At 61.1% G+C, this 13836-nt stretch overlaps 2 protein-coding genes across 3 annotated transcripts in view; one reads left to right on the top strand and one right to left on the bottom strand.

Annotated features, from left to right (window-relative positions):
* Positions 1-2498: 2498 nt before the first annotated feature.
* On the top strand, positions 2499-10892 carry CABP7 (calcium binding protein 7). Its single transcript, XM_028124706.2, has 5 exons — positions 2499-2607; positions 8947-9090; positions 9952-10064; positions 10379-10532; positions 10762-10892. The coding sequence occupies exons 1-5, from the start codon at positions 2499-2501 to the stop codon at positions 10887-10889; spliced, it is 648 nt and encodes a 215-aa protein (XP_027980507.1). The 3' UTR covers positions 10890-10892.
* Positions 10893-12238: 1346 nt separating this feature from the next.
* The window catches only part of ZMAT5 (zinc finger matrin-type 5), a 28230-nt gene continuing 26632 nt past the window's right edge, over positions 12239-13836 (bottom strand). For both annotated transcript variants that reach the window (XM_028124708.2, XM_088019372.1), the window contains exon 6: positions 12239-12657. In XM_028124708.2, the coding sequence (XP_027980509.1) occupies positions 12528-12657 (130 nt within the window). In that variant the 3' untranslated portion in view covers positions 12239-12527. The remainder of the gene's footprint in view (positions 12658-13836) is intronic.

Here is a 13836-nt window from a genome sequence, read left to right as displayed (position 1 = left end):
CAGAGGATATAGAAGGAGCTGCCCCTCTGTCAGGCGAGCGGCAACACACTCTGTAGCAGCCTCTCTAGACGCCACTGGGAGCCCGGTTTCCCATCAGACCCTTAGCAAGCTCCAGCCCAGCCTCCCTTGGCGAAGGGGTCCTGATTTAGAACTGGTTGGCCTGGGCTGGTGCAGCCTGGTCACTCAGTAGACAGCGAAAGAGAGCTGCTGTAGCTCAAGCTCTCAATCAATACACAGCAGCTATAATTATTATTAATTCATATTCCTTGGGGGAATTTTCATGCTAATAGGAAACTCCCAAGAGATACAGGGATACACTGCTGGGCACCTCTCCCACTTTACATCCCTCCATCCTCACCACTGCCTGGGATGTGGCATTGCCCTCACTTCACAAGGGGGAAACCAAGGCCCCAGGAGGTTAGGGGAGGCGACTAAAGTCCTATGGCAGCAAGGAGGTGGTAGATGTGGGAGCCCCAGGTCTGCCTGGCTCCAAGTTCTGGGTTCTTTCCTCCCCACTCCTCTGCTGCACCAGAAGACCCGAAGGAGCTCAAAACACTCCACTCTGATGGTATATCGTCAGACCAGGAGACAGGTGGATGAGGAGGGCTTTGGGGTAGGGCTTTTCGGGGGCCTCTCCCACCCCTGGCCCTTGGTTCTAATGGGCACCCAGCTGATCCCTAGAGGCTGGGGAGACAAATAGCTGGGGTCTTTCCTGGCTTCTCTGCAGGTTGTGGATGCTGCTGGGATGCCCCTCCCGAGCCATGCCTGAGAAGCACTGGGGCCCAGGCCTGGCCCAGCCGAGCTCGGCCAGGGCTGGAGTTCTCCCTGAGCCCCCTCTCCCCAGGCCCCAAGATCGGGCTGTGATTAATCAAAGACAAAGCAGAAACAAACAGAAAAACTGTAATCAGCTTGGGAAGGGCAGGGCCAGGCAGGGCCGTGGCAATCAGCTTTCCCGCTGGGGCTGTTGGCTAATTGAAGGTGGTTCGGGTAGGGCCTCCAGGGACAGGTCTAGCAGCTGGGGCCATGGAGAGGCCAGGGGGTCAACCCCTTCCCCCATATATATGCACACACATCTGTGCACCCATGCCCATGCCACTCCTAGCCCATGGGCCTGCACACCGTCCCCCGCCCACCCATGGGCTCCTGCCCAGAAGCTCCTGCCCTCCCCTCCCCTGCCAGCTCACAACCTTGGCACACACAGGTTCCCATACACACTCCCAACATGCATCCATCTGCGTGTGGACTCAAAAACACATGACACACCCTCCTGGGTAACAGATATATGCACACACATGCTGCTCCCACAAACACCAGCCCCCTCACTCTGATGTGCACACATGCCTTGGGGCCTGGGTGAGCCTCGCACACACATTAGGTCTAACCAGCCATGTGAACTGACAGGCTCTCACACCAGTCTCTACAGGCACCCAGCCACCTCTCTGTTCTTCAGTGCCCTGAGTTGGGGGTGGGGAGAGGCATGAGACGGACCCTTGGCAGCTCCCCAGGCAGAGTGGTGGGGGCTTGGAAAGGAGCCAGGACTGGGGCTCTACTGTGCGGGGCAAGGTCAGCTGCCAGGTCTCAGCCACGGGCAGGGGAGCCTGCCCCAGATTTGTCCCAAGCTCCTGCCTGCCGCCGGCGCCTTATGACCTTGGTCAACGCCCTTCTTTCTCAGCCTCAGTTTCCCCACCTTGGAGCCCCTCCTGGCACCAATACTGTATGATTCTCCTCCAGGACCCAGGCGCCTGGGGCCCATCTCACCTCGCTGCCAGGTCTCTGGTCCTCAGTTCCCTGCTCTGTTCGTGCGGGGGGTGGGGGCGGGCCAAGGGGCAGGAAGGAAGGGCCCCACCCCCACCTTGGTCCCGGTGGCTGCGGACTTGGGGCGAGAAATAAGTGATTCTCCGCTGGGGGAAAGGGGAACCTGGGGCGAAGGGGAGAAGGAGCCTGGGGCGGGCTAGGGGCGACCGCGCAGGGGCTGGCGGCGGGAAGGGACGGGCGGGGGGGGGGGAAGCGCAGAGGGGGCGGGCGGGCGGGCGGACGGGGGAGGCGGGGAGCGCAGCCAGCGCGGCACAGAGCGAACGAGCTAGCGAGCGAGCAGGGGAGGCGGCGAGAGCGGGAGCGGCGGGCCGGGCGGCCGCGCCTGCGAGCGAACTAGCGGGCGGCGAGCAGCGCCGAGCGCGCGGAGCACCGAGGAGCGGGCGCTGCGGGCGCAGCGCGCGGCGGCGGGAGCGGAGAGGCCCGAGCGGCGCCGCCCCCGCCGCCCCTGCGGGTCCCCGGCCGGCAGCCCGACGAGGGAGGGGGGGGCGGCATGGACCGGCGGCCCGGGGCGCGGGGGCGCTAGGGCCCCAGAGGGGCGCCCCCCGTCTCGCCACCGCTGCTGCCGCCGGGCCGCCCTCCGCAGCCGCGCGCCCTGCCCGCTCCAGCCGCCCCCGGGGCCGCCGCCGGCCCATGAGCCCCGACCTCAAAGTTTGCGGCGGGCGGGCGGGCGCGGAGCCTCCAAGATGCCGTTCCACCCGGTGACGGCGGCGTTGATGTACCGGGGCATCTACACCGTGCCCAACCTGCTGTCGGAGCAGCGCCCCGTGGACATCCCTGAGGACGAACTGGAGGGTGAGTGCCCCGCCGGGACCCCTGCCGCCGGCCCTCCTACCTGTGCGCCCAGGTGAAGCGCGGACTAGGGGCGCAGGGGGCGGGGGGGGGCCGTCCGCAGGTGCCGGCTGCCAGGTGGGCGCTCCAGAAAGCAGCTACGCGGGGAGTCAGGACTAACTCGCACCTCTGGGTGCCGCGGTGGGGGTAGCCAAGGCGGAGGGGCGGCCCAGCCCCTGCCCGCATGGTCCCCCGCGCTGCGGAAACTTGCCGAGCCCCGCAGCGGGGTCACGGGGCCGCTCAGTCCGCGGTGACGGTGCGGCAAGGCGACGGTCTGGGTGGGGGTCCGAGCTGCGCCCCCCGCGCGGGCCCGGCCGGAGCACCCGCATCCTGATCCCCTCCGCGGCGCCCGCCCGCGGCTCTGCGCTCGAATTGACATTCCGCTCGTGTTGCTTTTTTAAAATCCAATCTGCTCGGGCAGCCGGAGAAGGGGAGAGGGCGACTGCCCTGCTCTTGCCGCCTGCAGGGCTGTCCCCAGTCCCTCCTGCGGCCTTAGCCCCTTCCCCACAGCCTTGCGGGGACCCCCAGCTCAGAGCGCTGGGAGGGCCGCCCAGGAGGTAGTGGCGACAACAAGTGGCCAGATTGGGCGGTTTGGTCGCGATAACCAAGCCTGGAAGGGAAAGGCAGAGGCTGGGACCCAAATCTGTTTCCCCTGGAGTCCCTCTGCCGCTCAGCATGAATGGGGACCTTAGGCAAGGGGCTAGACGAGATCAGAGCAGAGGTCAGGGTCTGGGGTCCCTGGACGGAAGATTCTGCGGAGCAGTGAGACCCCTGGGGCCTACAAGCTCTTTTCCTCCTGGGCTGGGGTCAGGTTCTCGGGCCTTCCATCCCCCAGACCTCCTAGGGCCCCATTTGGAGTGGAGTGGGGGTTCTGGGCTGATAGGAGTCTTGGACCCCTGGGATCTACTTATCTGCTGTTGGGTGAGCAGCTGAGATTGCCCAGAGGCTGGGCCTCTCTTCAATTATCTTGGGTCCGAGGGTCTCTGAGATCTGGGGCTCATTAGGCTTAGGGGGCTGCAGCTGAGACACCAGTGCAATCAGGGATGATGATGATGGGAGTACAGGGGAAGGCATGGTGAGAGGTCTTCCCTCATCCCCAAGCCCTGGAGAAGGTAGATCTTGGTGAAGTCAGACTGGGTGAGGGGAAGATCAAGAGGGAGAAAGTAGCTACCCCGCCCCCTCAACACACACCCTGCACCATAGACTATGAACCACCTGCTCCTCTCAAGTCCCCTGAAAGCCCCCAGAGGCTGGCAGAGCCAAGAAGACAGGGTCTGGTGTCTGATGCAGGCAGAACAGAGAGATGAGTGCTGCTACTGGATCTCTGGCCTTGAACCTCAAAGCCCAAGTGTCTGCCCTGTCTGTCCAGGGCCTGGGAAAAGGAGGAGGTACGCGAAGACCAAGAGGGCAGGGGATGGGGCATGGGCCATCTCTTCCCCACAATTTTCTCCTCCTGCCCTGGGCCACCCTGAACTGAACCTCCTGCCAGTATCTCCCTCCATGGGCCCCCCTCTTTCCCTTCCTTCTGGCCACTTGGACAGGGGACAGCATTGTCCCCCCAAAACCCATGCAGCTTCCACCTCATTCCCTACCCTTGCTTCCAGCACCCCACCATGACGCTGGCAGCCCTGCTATGGGCCTGGCTGGGTCTCTCCTCTCTTGAAAACCCAGCCCTGGGGTGCAGACCCTGAGAAGCTGAGAAGAGGCTGGGACGCAGGGGTGAGCGGGCACAGGGAGGGCAGTGCAGGGGTGAGGAGGCCACAGGCTCCCCTCGGGCCGCCTGGCGGACACACTGGCAGGAACCCAGCAGCGTTAGTCACCAGCCACACCAAACGCATTCCCTGCTTCTCTCCTGTCCCCTTCTCCTGGGCCCTGAGGAGCAGAGGGACCCTGGCACAGGGGGCATCTGAAGGGTAGAGCCCTCCTTGGGGTGACCAGGTGGGGGTCGTGGAGCAAGCAGTTGCCTGGGTGACCCCAGCCTATCTTCTAGCCTGTGGGCAGCTGTAGATGAGGGCAAGAATTCATCCACAGCTGACCCCCTTCTTGCCTGTAGGCACTCTAAAGCCTTCCTGGGGGACCAAGTCTCTGCAGGCCCTGGTGGTCCTTGAGTGCCGGGGCTGGATGGAGAAGGTGATGCCCCCTGCCCACTGCTCTGCATTCATGCTCCTGCCCCAGGGCAGTCTGGGTAAGATCCAGGCCCTTTGCTGAGAGGACACCCACTGGTGGGGGATCCACATGTGCAGAGAAGAGGAAGCCCGGCAGCTTGGGATGAGATGCTGCAGACATTATGTGCCTGCCACAGAAATGGGTTAGGTTAATCTAGGGTCAGGTTAATCTGAGGGGGAAAGGGACCAGTAAGGGAGGTGGGGAGAGCACAGGGTGTTGAGGGCTTCCCAGCCAGGCAGCACTGGGTTCCAATCTCTACATCCTCCTCTCACAGAGTGACCTTGGACAATCACTTGCCTTTCTTGCCTCGGGTGTCTCCATCTGTAGAAGGGGCTTGGCATTGCCCCTCCCCAGGGCTGCTGGTGACAGAGGACGCAATGGAGGCGCTCATCGAGGGGACTGGCACGCAGAGGGAGCTTGCGGACCCAGATGCTGCAGCAGGGGAGGCTCAGGAGGGGGGTCTTGCAGGAGTCAGAGCCTGGAGTGTGGGGAGATTGGTGAAGCTCTGGAGTTAGGGACCCAGGATGTGCAGGGGCGGGGGCGGGCCAGGAGGGCAGCCTCCGCGAAAGGCTGGGTAGAAGAGTCCTTGAAGGTCTGGCAAAGGCACCTGGGGACCTGTGGCCCCGGGGAGCCGTGGGTGGCAGTTGGCAGGGTAGATGTGGCCAGGCAAAGCTAGCCTGGAGCCTGTCTGACTCCGGAGGAGAAGCACAAACAGGCTTTCCAGCTTCTCCCTGTATCCTCCCTCACCCCTGCCACGACACACACACCCAGCAAAGCCCCCCAGGGTCTGCAGGAGCACAAAGTCTGGCCCCAAGGTCATCAACAGGCTGGGAGCACCTGAGGGTAGGAGTGCGGTGGCTGCAAGCCCTAGCCCAGCCCTTTTTGGCCAGAGAGAAGAGGAAGGAGACAGACAGACGGACCGGCAGACAGCCACCAGGGCAGGGTTCTGGGGTTGGCACTTGGCCTGCTCAGTCAGACAGTGGAGCCCGCACTGAGAGTGACCAAATAGGGCATTCAGAGTACGGGGGGGTTGAAGAGTCCCCTGTCCTGCCCCTTTCCCTGCAAGCAGCCGCCTCTGCGCAGACCAGAAACTCAGGGCCGCCAAATTGGTGGGGCGTGGGGCCAATGCCGCGGAGAATGGCAACTGCTGCAGAGGACAGACGCTGCCCCCTCCTTCACAAGTGACCTCCAGCATGTGCACCCCGTCTCTGGACTCCAGCTTCCTGACGGAGTGTTGATGCCCCTCGAGGCCTGTTGGGCTGCCTCAGGGTCTGTCACCTGCCCACATAATCCAAGATTCACCTGCCCTCCACTGTCTCCTGTCCAGCCTGGTGCGTCCAGCTCAAGGCTTCCAGAAGAGGATGAGGGGCTCCAGCTGAAGCAGCCATGGGCTCTGGGGGCCACACCCGGCCCCTGCCAGGGTGGGAGGGACAGCCTGGACCCCAGCTCCTTGCAAGGGAGGGGGCCGGCATCCACTGCAGTCCCACTGTGGGTCGAGGGTTTTGCCATCCCAACTCCAGATTTCCCAGTGGGCCTCTACAGAGGAGGAAACTGAGGGACCCAGAAAGATGGGGTGTTGACCCTGTGTTACTCCTTCCAAAACCAGCCCCTCACCCAGAAATCTGGGGATGGTTACTCTCAACCCTGCCCTCAGCTTGATTCCCCTCTTCTGTGGGTGGCCCATAGGGTGGGTTAGGGTGGGGTCCTTGGGGGGTTGGAGAGGGGTCAAGTAGCATCCTCAACCTCCCCTCATGCTTCTCGCCTACTTGGGGAGTGGAAAGCAAACGCTTTCTCTTACTAGGATTGTTTGTAAACTAGAAGTAAATAGACTCAGAATGGTGGCCTCACACCAAGTGGTACATGAACTTCTGCTCAGCTCTTTCCTCTGTGTGCTCCAGAAGGGTAGGCTCCCCAAATCAGTCATTCATTCATTTAATCACTAGTTCGGCAGATGTTTATGCTTGACAGACAGCACTGTTCCAGGTCACGGGGCCCCAGCAGTGGCCCCTGGCCTCATGGCACTCATAGTTCATTCACAGTCCAGTGTGGTCAGTGCAAGGGCAGAGCAGGGCGTGTGGGGCCCAGAAGAAGACCAGAGTCAGCTGGGGGGCAGGGAGGACTCCAGGGAGGTGATGCTGTCTATGCTGAGAACCTGAGAGGCATCAGAGTTTGCCATGGTGAGTGGAAGAACTTCCAGGCGAAAGGAGCCCTGTGTTCAAAGGCCTGGACATGGAGCACTCCTGGTGCTCACCAGGGCTAACAGGGCCCCTCGGGCTGGAGTTCAGGACACCTGAGGTGGGCAGAGCTTGGGGCTGGGTCAGGAGGGCAACAGTGCTGGCCAGAAACCTAAGTGTGTGTGGTGGCGAGAGTGGCAGACGGCGTGCCTGGTTGCATGGTTGGTGCCTTAATCTCTACCTAGAGACTCCATAGCCACAGGACCCCGTTAGCCGCCTCCATGACTGCCAGGCCCCCACTCATATACCTCTGGTGGTGGGGAGCTTACCACCTTGTCAGTGGTCCGGGAGAATGCTAGGTGGGAGTTGGCCTGGAGTTCCAAGTCTAAGGTTTATAGAAACCCCTGGGCCTGGTCCAGGTCTCCCATTCCAGCTGCTTTCTGGCCTCGGGGACCCTGGTTAGACCAGATTCTCAGGCCCAACCTAGCATGGGTAGAGAAAGTCCAGAGTCAGAGGGTCTGGGGGCCCAAGCCACTCGGCTGCAGCCCACTGTCTCTGTTTTGACCTATGTGTCATCTGGTCTAACATCTGGGCCTTGGGTGCAGACACCAGCTAGGAAGAGCCTGATGAAATTTGGGCCCTTGACCCAAGCTACCTTGCCATGGCCCCTAGTCTGTGATGGGGCCAGTGGGATCAGGGAATAACCCCGTGGCACAGGATTCCACAGTTTTAGGGGTTCACAGCCCCTTAAGGCCAGGCCTGGGCCAGCCAGGTTCCTGCTCTCACCAGAAATAGCCTTGACCCCAAACTGACCCTGGGCTGGCTGTTTTGCCTCTCCATGCCTCAGTTTCCAGTCATGCAGTCTGGAGCATTTTCATCTGTCTCGGCTTCCAAATACACCCACACTCACACTCAGGGGGAGGATTCTGCCTGCTGAAGTCCCAGCCAGGGGGACAGCTTAGGCAAAGGCCGAGAGGCTGGCAGGTGAATAAGGATGCTGGAGCAGAGAGGGTGTGAGTGGAGTGAGGCTCCTGTCTCCGCCAAAGGAAAATGCTCTTCAGGGCTCTTCCTGGGCTGAGTGAGCATACAGGGACAACAGGTAGAGCGAAGTTGAGTGGGGAGAGGTTAGGACCTCTCAACAGCTCCTGGACATGTTTGGTAAAACCCTTGTCGTACCCGCAGCACTACTGGGCATTCTTCTGTGGGTGGGACTGAGTCTGGCCCGAGGTCACTCGCTGCTCCCAGCCCAGTCAGTGCCTTGCTCTCCACCTGTCACCCAGGTCCTCAGGCCTCCGTCTCCCCTTCTGTAAAATGCAGGGGACAATCTCCACATCTGAGCAGGCCTGGGCTTGCTGGGGCCCCTCCATCCAGCCTTCTGCCTTCCCCCAAACTTGGACTGGGGAGGCAGTCTCTGCACGGAGCTGTGGGCCCGTTAGCCCTGAGCCGGAGCTGGCGGCTGCCTCATGGGGTCCCGTTAAGGAGTGCTGGCTGGAGTTTCCAAGCCGAGCCCAGGCGAGGAAGCATGTGATGGGGATGGGGGTGCAGGGGATGGCAGGAGTAAGGGGTGGACAGGGAAGCCTTCGGCAGCTCAGAGGCCGCCGCTGCCAGGCCCCGGGAGCCGACACAGTGGGACTCACGCTTACCCACCACACGGGGTCGTCGTGAGCACGCCCTGAGAGGCTGTGGGAGCCTGGCTCAGAGGAGACCCCCGAGGGTGATCTGGGCCATGCTTCAGGCGTGGGTGTACCTTTGCTGCCTGGCTTGGCCGGCCCTGAGCTCCCGGAAGGCAGCGCTAGGGTGGACACTTGGGCCACCTGCCACGTGTCTCTGACCAGACCTGCAGGCTCCATAGTGGATTCTCAATGCTGGGCTCAAGCTGCAGGTTTGGGGATCCTGGGAGCCTAGGGAGGGGGGTGCTGGGGACAGAGGCGAGGTCCCAACCTGCTCTGCTGCCCCCCCACAGAGATCCGTGAGGCCTTCAAAGTCTTTGACCGCGATGGCAATGGCTTCATTTCCAAGCAGGAGCTGGGTGCGGCCATGCGCTCCCTGGGCTACATGCCCAATGAGGTGGAGCTAGAAGTTATCATCCAGCGGCTGGACATGGATGGTGAGCACCAACCCCTGCCTCAGTTTCCTCACCCCTCACCTGGGCCTCTGAGGTTGAGCCCACCCTCCAGGCACCCCCAAGCCCATGGCAGTAGGCAGTCGGGTCTGGCCCCATTTCTCAGCCTGGAGAATAGAGGCTAGAGTGTGACGGCCCCAGCCACACCCACACATGGAGGTTAGAGGCTCTGCCTCTCTCGCTCTGCATCATTCTGAGCAACAGTTTTTTAAAGATTTTATTTTTAAGTCATCTCTTCCCCCAACGTGGAGCTCAAACTTACAACCTCGAGATCAGGAGTTGCCTGTTCTACCGACTGAGCCAGCCAGGTGCCTCTCGAGCAATTTTTAAAGCACAGAAAAGTAGGAAGGATGTACTAAATACCCCAGGTCCCCTCACCCCCAAATAAAAAATCATTTAGTTGTATTTGCCACCTGGTAACTTATTAAGGAAAACTTAGTAAAAAAGACCCATAATGTCCAGTCAGTCCCCTCTTCCCATCACCCCACCCCCCACCCCGGGGCCTCCAACCCTGCCTCCTTCTCACCCAGAGAGCAGGTAGCCGTCTGGGCAGATTGTGTCCTGAACTTCATTTCCTGTGTGGTGAGGATGTCGGGCCCCACACCTGCTGGGAAGCCACGTTTCTTGGTAAAATGTGAGGCTCTCCCACGTGCTCGGGCTCACCTGCTGCACTCCATCTCCACTTTGCCAGGTGGGGCCTCATTATATTTGGTGGTTTTCGTCCCTGAACCTAACGCAAGGCTCGGAGAAGGTGGGACCTGCCCAAGGTACCACAGTGGCCCAAGGTGGCCCGGGACTCAGCCCAGTTGTAGGCTGGCCCACTGATTGGACCTGTGCCTACCCTAGGCGATGGCCAAGTGGACTTTGAGGAGTTTGTGACCCTCCTGGGACCCAAGCTTTCCACCTCGGGGATCCCAGAGAAGTTCCACGGCACTGACTTTGACACTGTCTTCTGGAAGGTATGTACTGGCAGGTTGGGACTTAGGGTTGTGTGCCCCGTGGAGGGCTGCGTGGGGCCTGTGAATGGCCAGGGCCACACTGTAAAGGGGGATGACTATCCCAGGTGTCTGTTCCCTGGATGTCTTATCTCCCAGAGGGCCAGGGGCCCCCTGGGGGAGGCTGGTATGGTCAAGGACTCAAGGAATGGAGCCAGTGGTTTCCAGTCCTCCAGAATCTGAAGGCGTGTCCCTGGGCACGTGTGGCTGCGGGGTGCTGGGTGGTAGCCGTGGGGGTGGCAAGTGGCCAGAGCACTGTGTCTCCTCCCCTCCCCAAGTGTGACATGCAGAAGCTGACTGTGGACGAGCTGAAGCGGCTGCTGTATGACACCTTCTGTGAGCACCTGTCCATGAAGGACATCGAGAACATCATCATGACAGAGGAGGAAAGCCACCTGGGCACCGCCGAGGAGTGCCCCGTGGACGTGGAGAGTGAGTGACCGGCCCCCGCTCCCCCCATGGGCAGGCCAACGGCTGGGGCAGGGGGAGGAGGAACGAGGGTCTGCAGGGGACGGCTGGGGGCCTCCTTGCCCGCCCCACGCCTTGTGTCCCCGCGTGTCCCGAGGGACGAGCCCACGTGCGGAAGTGCAGGCGGCTCTTGATTCCATGCTTCGCTGTCCCCGTCTGTCTCTCTCTGGTGCTCCCTGGCGGGCGGCCACAGCCTGCTCCAACCAGCAGATCCGCCAGACGTGCGTGCGCAAGAGCCTGATCTGCGCCTTCGCCATCGCCTTCATCATCAGCGTCATGCTCATCGCAGCCAACCAGGTGCTGCGCAGCGGCATGAAGTAGGCACACACGGTGTGTGGGGCCCTCTCCACGTCCCCCACCACCCGCAGTCCTCTCCCACACTCGGCTCCCGGGGCCACTGCCGCGTGTCCTTCGATGCCAGGACGTCTGGCAACCCCACCCTACCTGCCCCTGCGGGCCCTTGCATGGGGCCGAGGCCCGGCTGCGGAGGGCCTGACGGGGGCTCTGAGGACAGCCCCCGGCCCCGCCTGCACCCTGCCCACCCTGGCCTGTATGTAGCACTAACTCTTCCCTCCCACTGTCCAGAGGCTCCTGGGAAATTTAGGAAGCATTTGTACAGGGTCCAGTAGCGGATGTGGTCACTTAGGCGGGAAGGAGGCACCCTGTGCCCAGGGCCACACAGCCAACCTGACCCTGGTCCCTGAGATTTGCCCAGGGCTGTGTGCAGGGTGGAGATGGGGGCAGGAGGCTTCCTCCTGGAGAGGGGGTGAGGCTGGGGTCTCCCGGGCGCTATTCGCTGGCCAAGCCTGAGGAGGCCCCTGGCCCTCTGTGGGTCCCTTTCTCTGACCCTCCTTAGACTCAAGCCCAGCCTTCCTCTATGCACCCACTGGGGCCGGAGAATTTGCCCATTTCACAATTGAGGAGCCTGAGGCTCAGAGGGCCTCTGGATTCAGTACCCCCTTCAACAGGGATTTTTAGGAAGGGCAAAAGCTCACAGCAGATGGGGCATCTGAGGTGGCCCTGCAGTCTCTGTGCCCTTTGAGCCCCCCGGTCGAGGACCGCACTGGCCACCACCCAGCACAGAATCTAGAACTGGAGTGCAGTGAGGAGGGAAGCAGACCAGGGGCCTGGAGCCTCCACATCGCCTGAGCAGCCTGTGTGATCTCCCCATCAGTCCGGGGCGCTCCTCCCGGGCACAAGCCTTGGGAGGGGCCCTGTGTCATGCTGGGCCGAGGGGCTGGTGTAGCCCCGCACTGCCGGTGCCAGGAAGCTCAGTCAGGCCGCTCCCCCAAGTCCAGGGCCTGTCTTCCCGGGGCCCCCAACTTCCCTATACTGTCCAGGCCAGAGACACAGCTCCCACCGTGCCCCCGTTGTGCCATCTCTCGTTCGGGCACCAGCTCGGCTTGGGCAGATGCGGGGACTGGGACAGCAGACTGAGTCCTCGAGCTCCTCTCCCAGGTCTGGAGCCCCCTTTCACCGGGGTGACCATCCCAGCCACACTGGTGCACCCTCTGCCCAGCCGTGCTGAGCCTCTGCCGGCCCTACTGGGAGAAGGGCAACAGCACTCCTCACCCAGCAGAGGGCCTCATCTCAACGCCAGTCCCGCCCGTCCTCTGACCAGGGGCGGAGGTGTGAAGCTGAGGGCGCCGGGCGAGCAGGAAGCCAGACCATCACGGTGACAGACTTTCTTTATGAACATCCAGAAGGAAGTTTTCTCACCCGTCTTCTCAGGATGTCCCATGAGAGTGGGAGGGAGGAGCTGCCTAGAGTAGAGCTCAGATCGGGGCTGTACCTGGTAGGGCGACTCTGGGGCCTCTGTCCAGCCAGTCTGAGCCGATGGCTTCAGAAGCTCTACGGGAGGCAGCAGGCGAGGGCCTCAGCATCCCCAGTAGGAGCCCTTATCTTTATTGTGACTGACACGAAGGCTGCCCAGATGGGGGTCAGGTGGGGATGAGGGGCTCAGCCCCACTGGACACTGGGCTGCAGGGGCCACCCCCCGGGTGGGGGTGCCCGCAGGGATGGAGGCAGCTCCTGGACTGGTGGCCAGCCTATGGGGTACTGGAAGATGGTGGTTCTCATGGGTTCAGCCCTGGAGAGAAGGAGAAAGAGAATTAGAATGGGGCCCAGCACAGGCCCAGGCTGGGGCACCTCCCCCCCAGCTCCCCCTCTCCCCACCGCCCCAGCTACGGGAAAGGTCAGCTGCTCGCATGACCTTTCTGGAAGGCAGAGCCTCAAAAACATGCAGACCCTTTGAGCCAGCAACCTCACCTCTAGGAAGGAGCCCAAGTGAAATAGCAGGGTTGTGGGCAGAGACTGAGCTACAAGAAGCAGAAATAACCTGTGTCCACCTGTGGGGGGCTGATTAAATACATATGCACGTCCACAGCAGAGAATGCTATGCAGCCTGCATAAAAGTAAAGGCAGACTTGTATGCACTGATAAGGAAAGGTGTCATGATGTACTGTGTGAGTAGAGAGAAAAAGCAGCTTATAAAATAATGTATATAGCATGATACTATTTTTGTTTAAAGATATATAACATATATAAATGCATAAAAAAAAACCCTGGAAGACACAGCAAAATGTTAACAGTGGTTCTATCTGCGTGGTGTAGTTATGGGTGATTTTTTTACTTCTTTATACTTTTCAAGAAAAGTTTTACAGGCATGCAAGCCTTGGAAATCAGAAAAAAAATATTGTCTAAAATTTTTTTAAAAGCCTCATTTCTCATGCTACTCACTCTCCTTCCCCTGGAGGTCCAACCCCCCTGGAGCTGCCACCCTGGGAACCCAGGGCCTATTTGGAGCATCCACCCTGGGTGCCCAGCCAGGGGCCACCCTGTCCTCAGGGAGCCAACTGAGGTGCAGAGGCAGTGCTCCCCGCCCCCCTGCCCCCCAGCTGCTCCATATTCCAATGCTTCTGGACTTAATCCCCACTCAGTCCCCTGCTGCAGGGCTGCGTTGCCCCTCACAGGCTATGGAGCACTTTGAACTCACCCGAGAGCTCGCATCTCCCCTGTGGGACTGGAGCTCTCACATGGAAGAGACCAGGGGGTAGGGGTGATGTCCATCTGTCCCCCAGGAGCCAGAGCCAGGCCTGGCGCAGGGAGGCCACTCAGTGAATGTCTGCTGGCGACAAGTAGCAACACTGAGTACTCTTACTGACTAGGCACTGCTCTGGGCCAGGCATCAAGGTCCAGAGAAACGTCAAGCATCTTCATGTGAACCCCATTTTATAGATGAGGCAACTGAGGTGCACAGAGTCAGTCA

Source organism: Eumetopias jubatus, unplaced genomic scaffold, assembly GCF_037043125.1.
Source record: "Eumetopias jubatus isolate StellerSeaLion01/CBP00866 unplaced genomic scaffold, mEumJub1_p1.0 scaffold_16, whole genome shotgun sequence".
NCBI classification, from domain to species: Eukaryota; Metazoa; Chordata; class Mammalia; order Carnivora; family Otariidae; genus Eumetopias; species Eumetopias jubatus.
Note: the sequence above shows the minus strand (reverse complement) of the source record. Positions and strands in the feature narration are given on the sequence as shown.

What these genes read in the sequence shown, in the direction of transcription:
- CABP7 (XM_028124706.2), top strand. Translation starts at nt 2,499, where the DNA reads ATGCCGTTCCACCCGGTGACGGCGGCGTTGATGTACCGGGGCATCTAC. An exon ending in CCAGCGGCTGGACATGGATG is followed by an intron (nt 9,091 to 9,951) that starts GTGAGCACCAAC and finishes TGCCTACCCTAG; the next exon opens with GCGATGGCCAAGTGGACTTT. An exon ending in TTGACACTGTCTTCTGGAAG is followed by an intron (nt 10,065 to 10,378) that starts GTATGTACTGGC and finishes CCCCTCCCCAAG; the next exon opens with TGTGACATGCAGAAGCTGAC.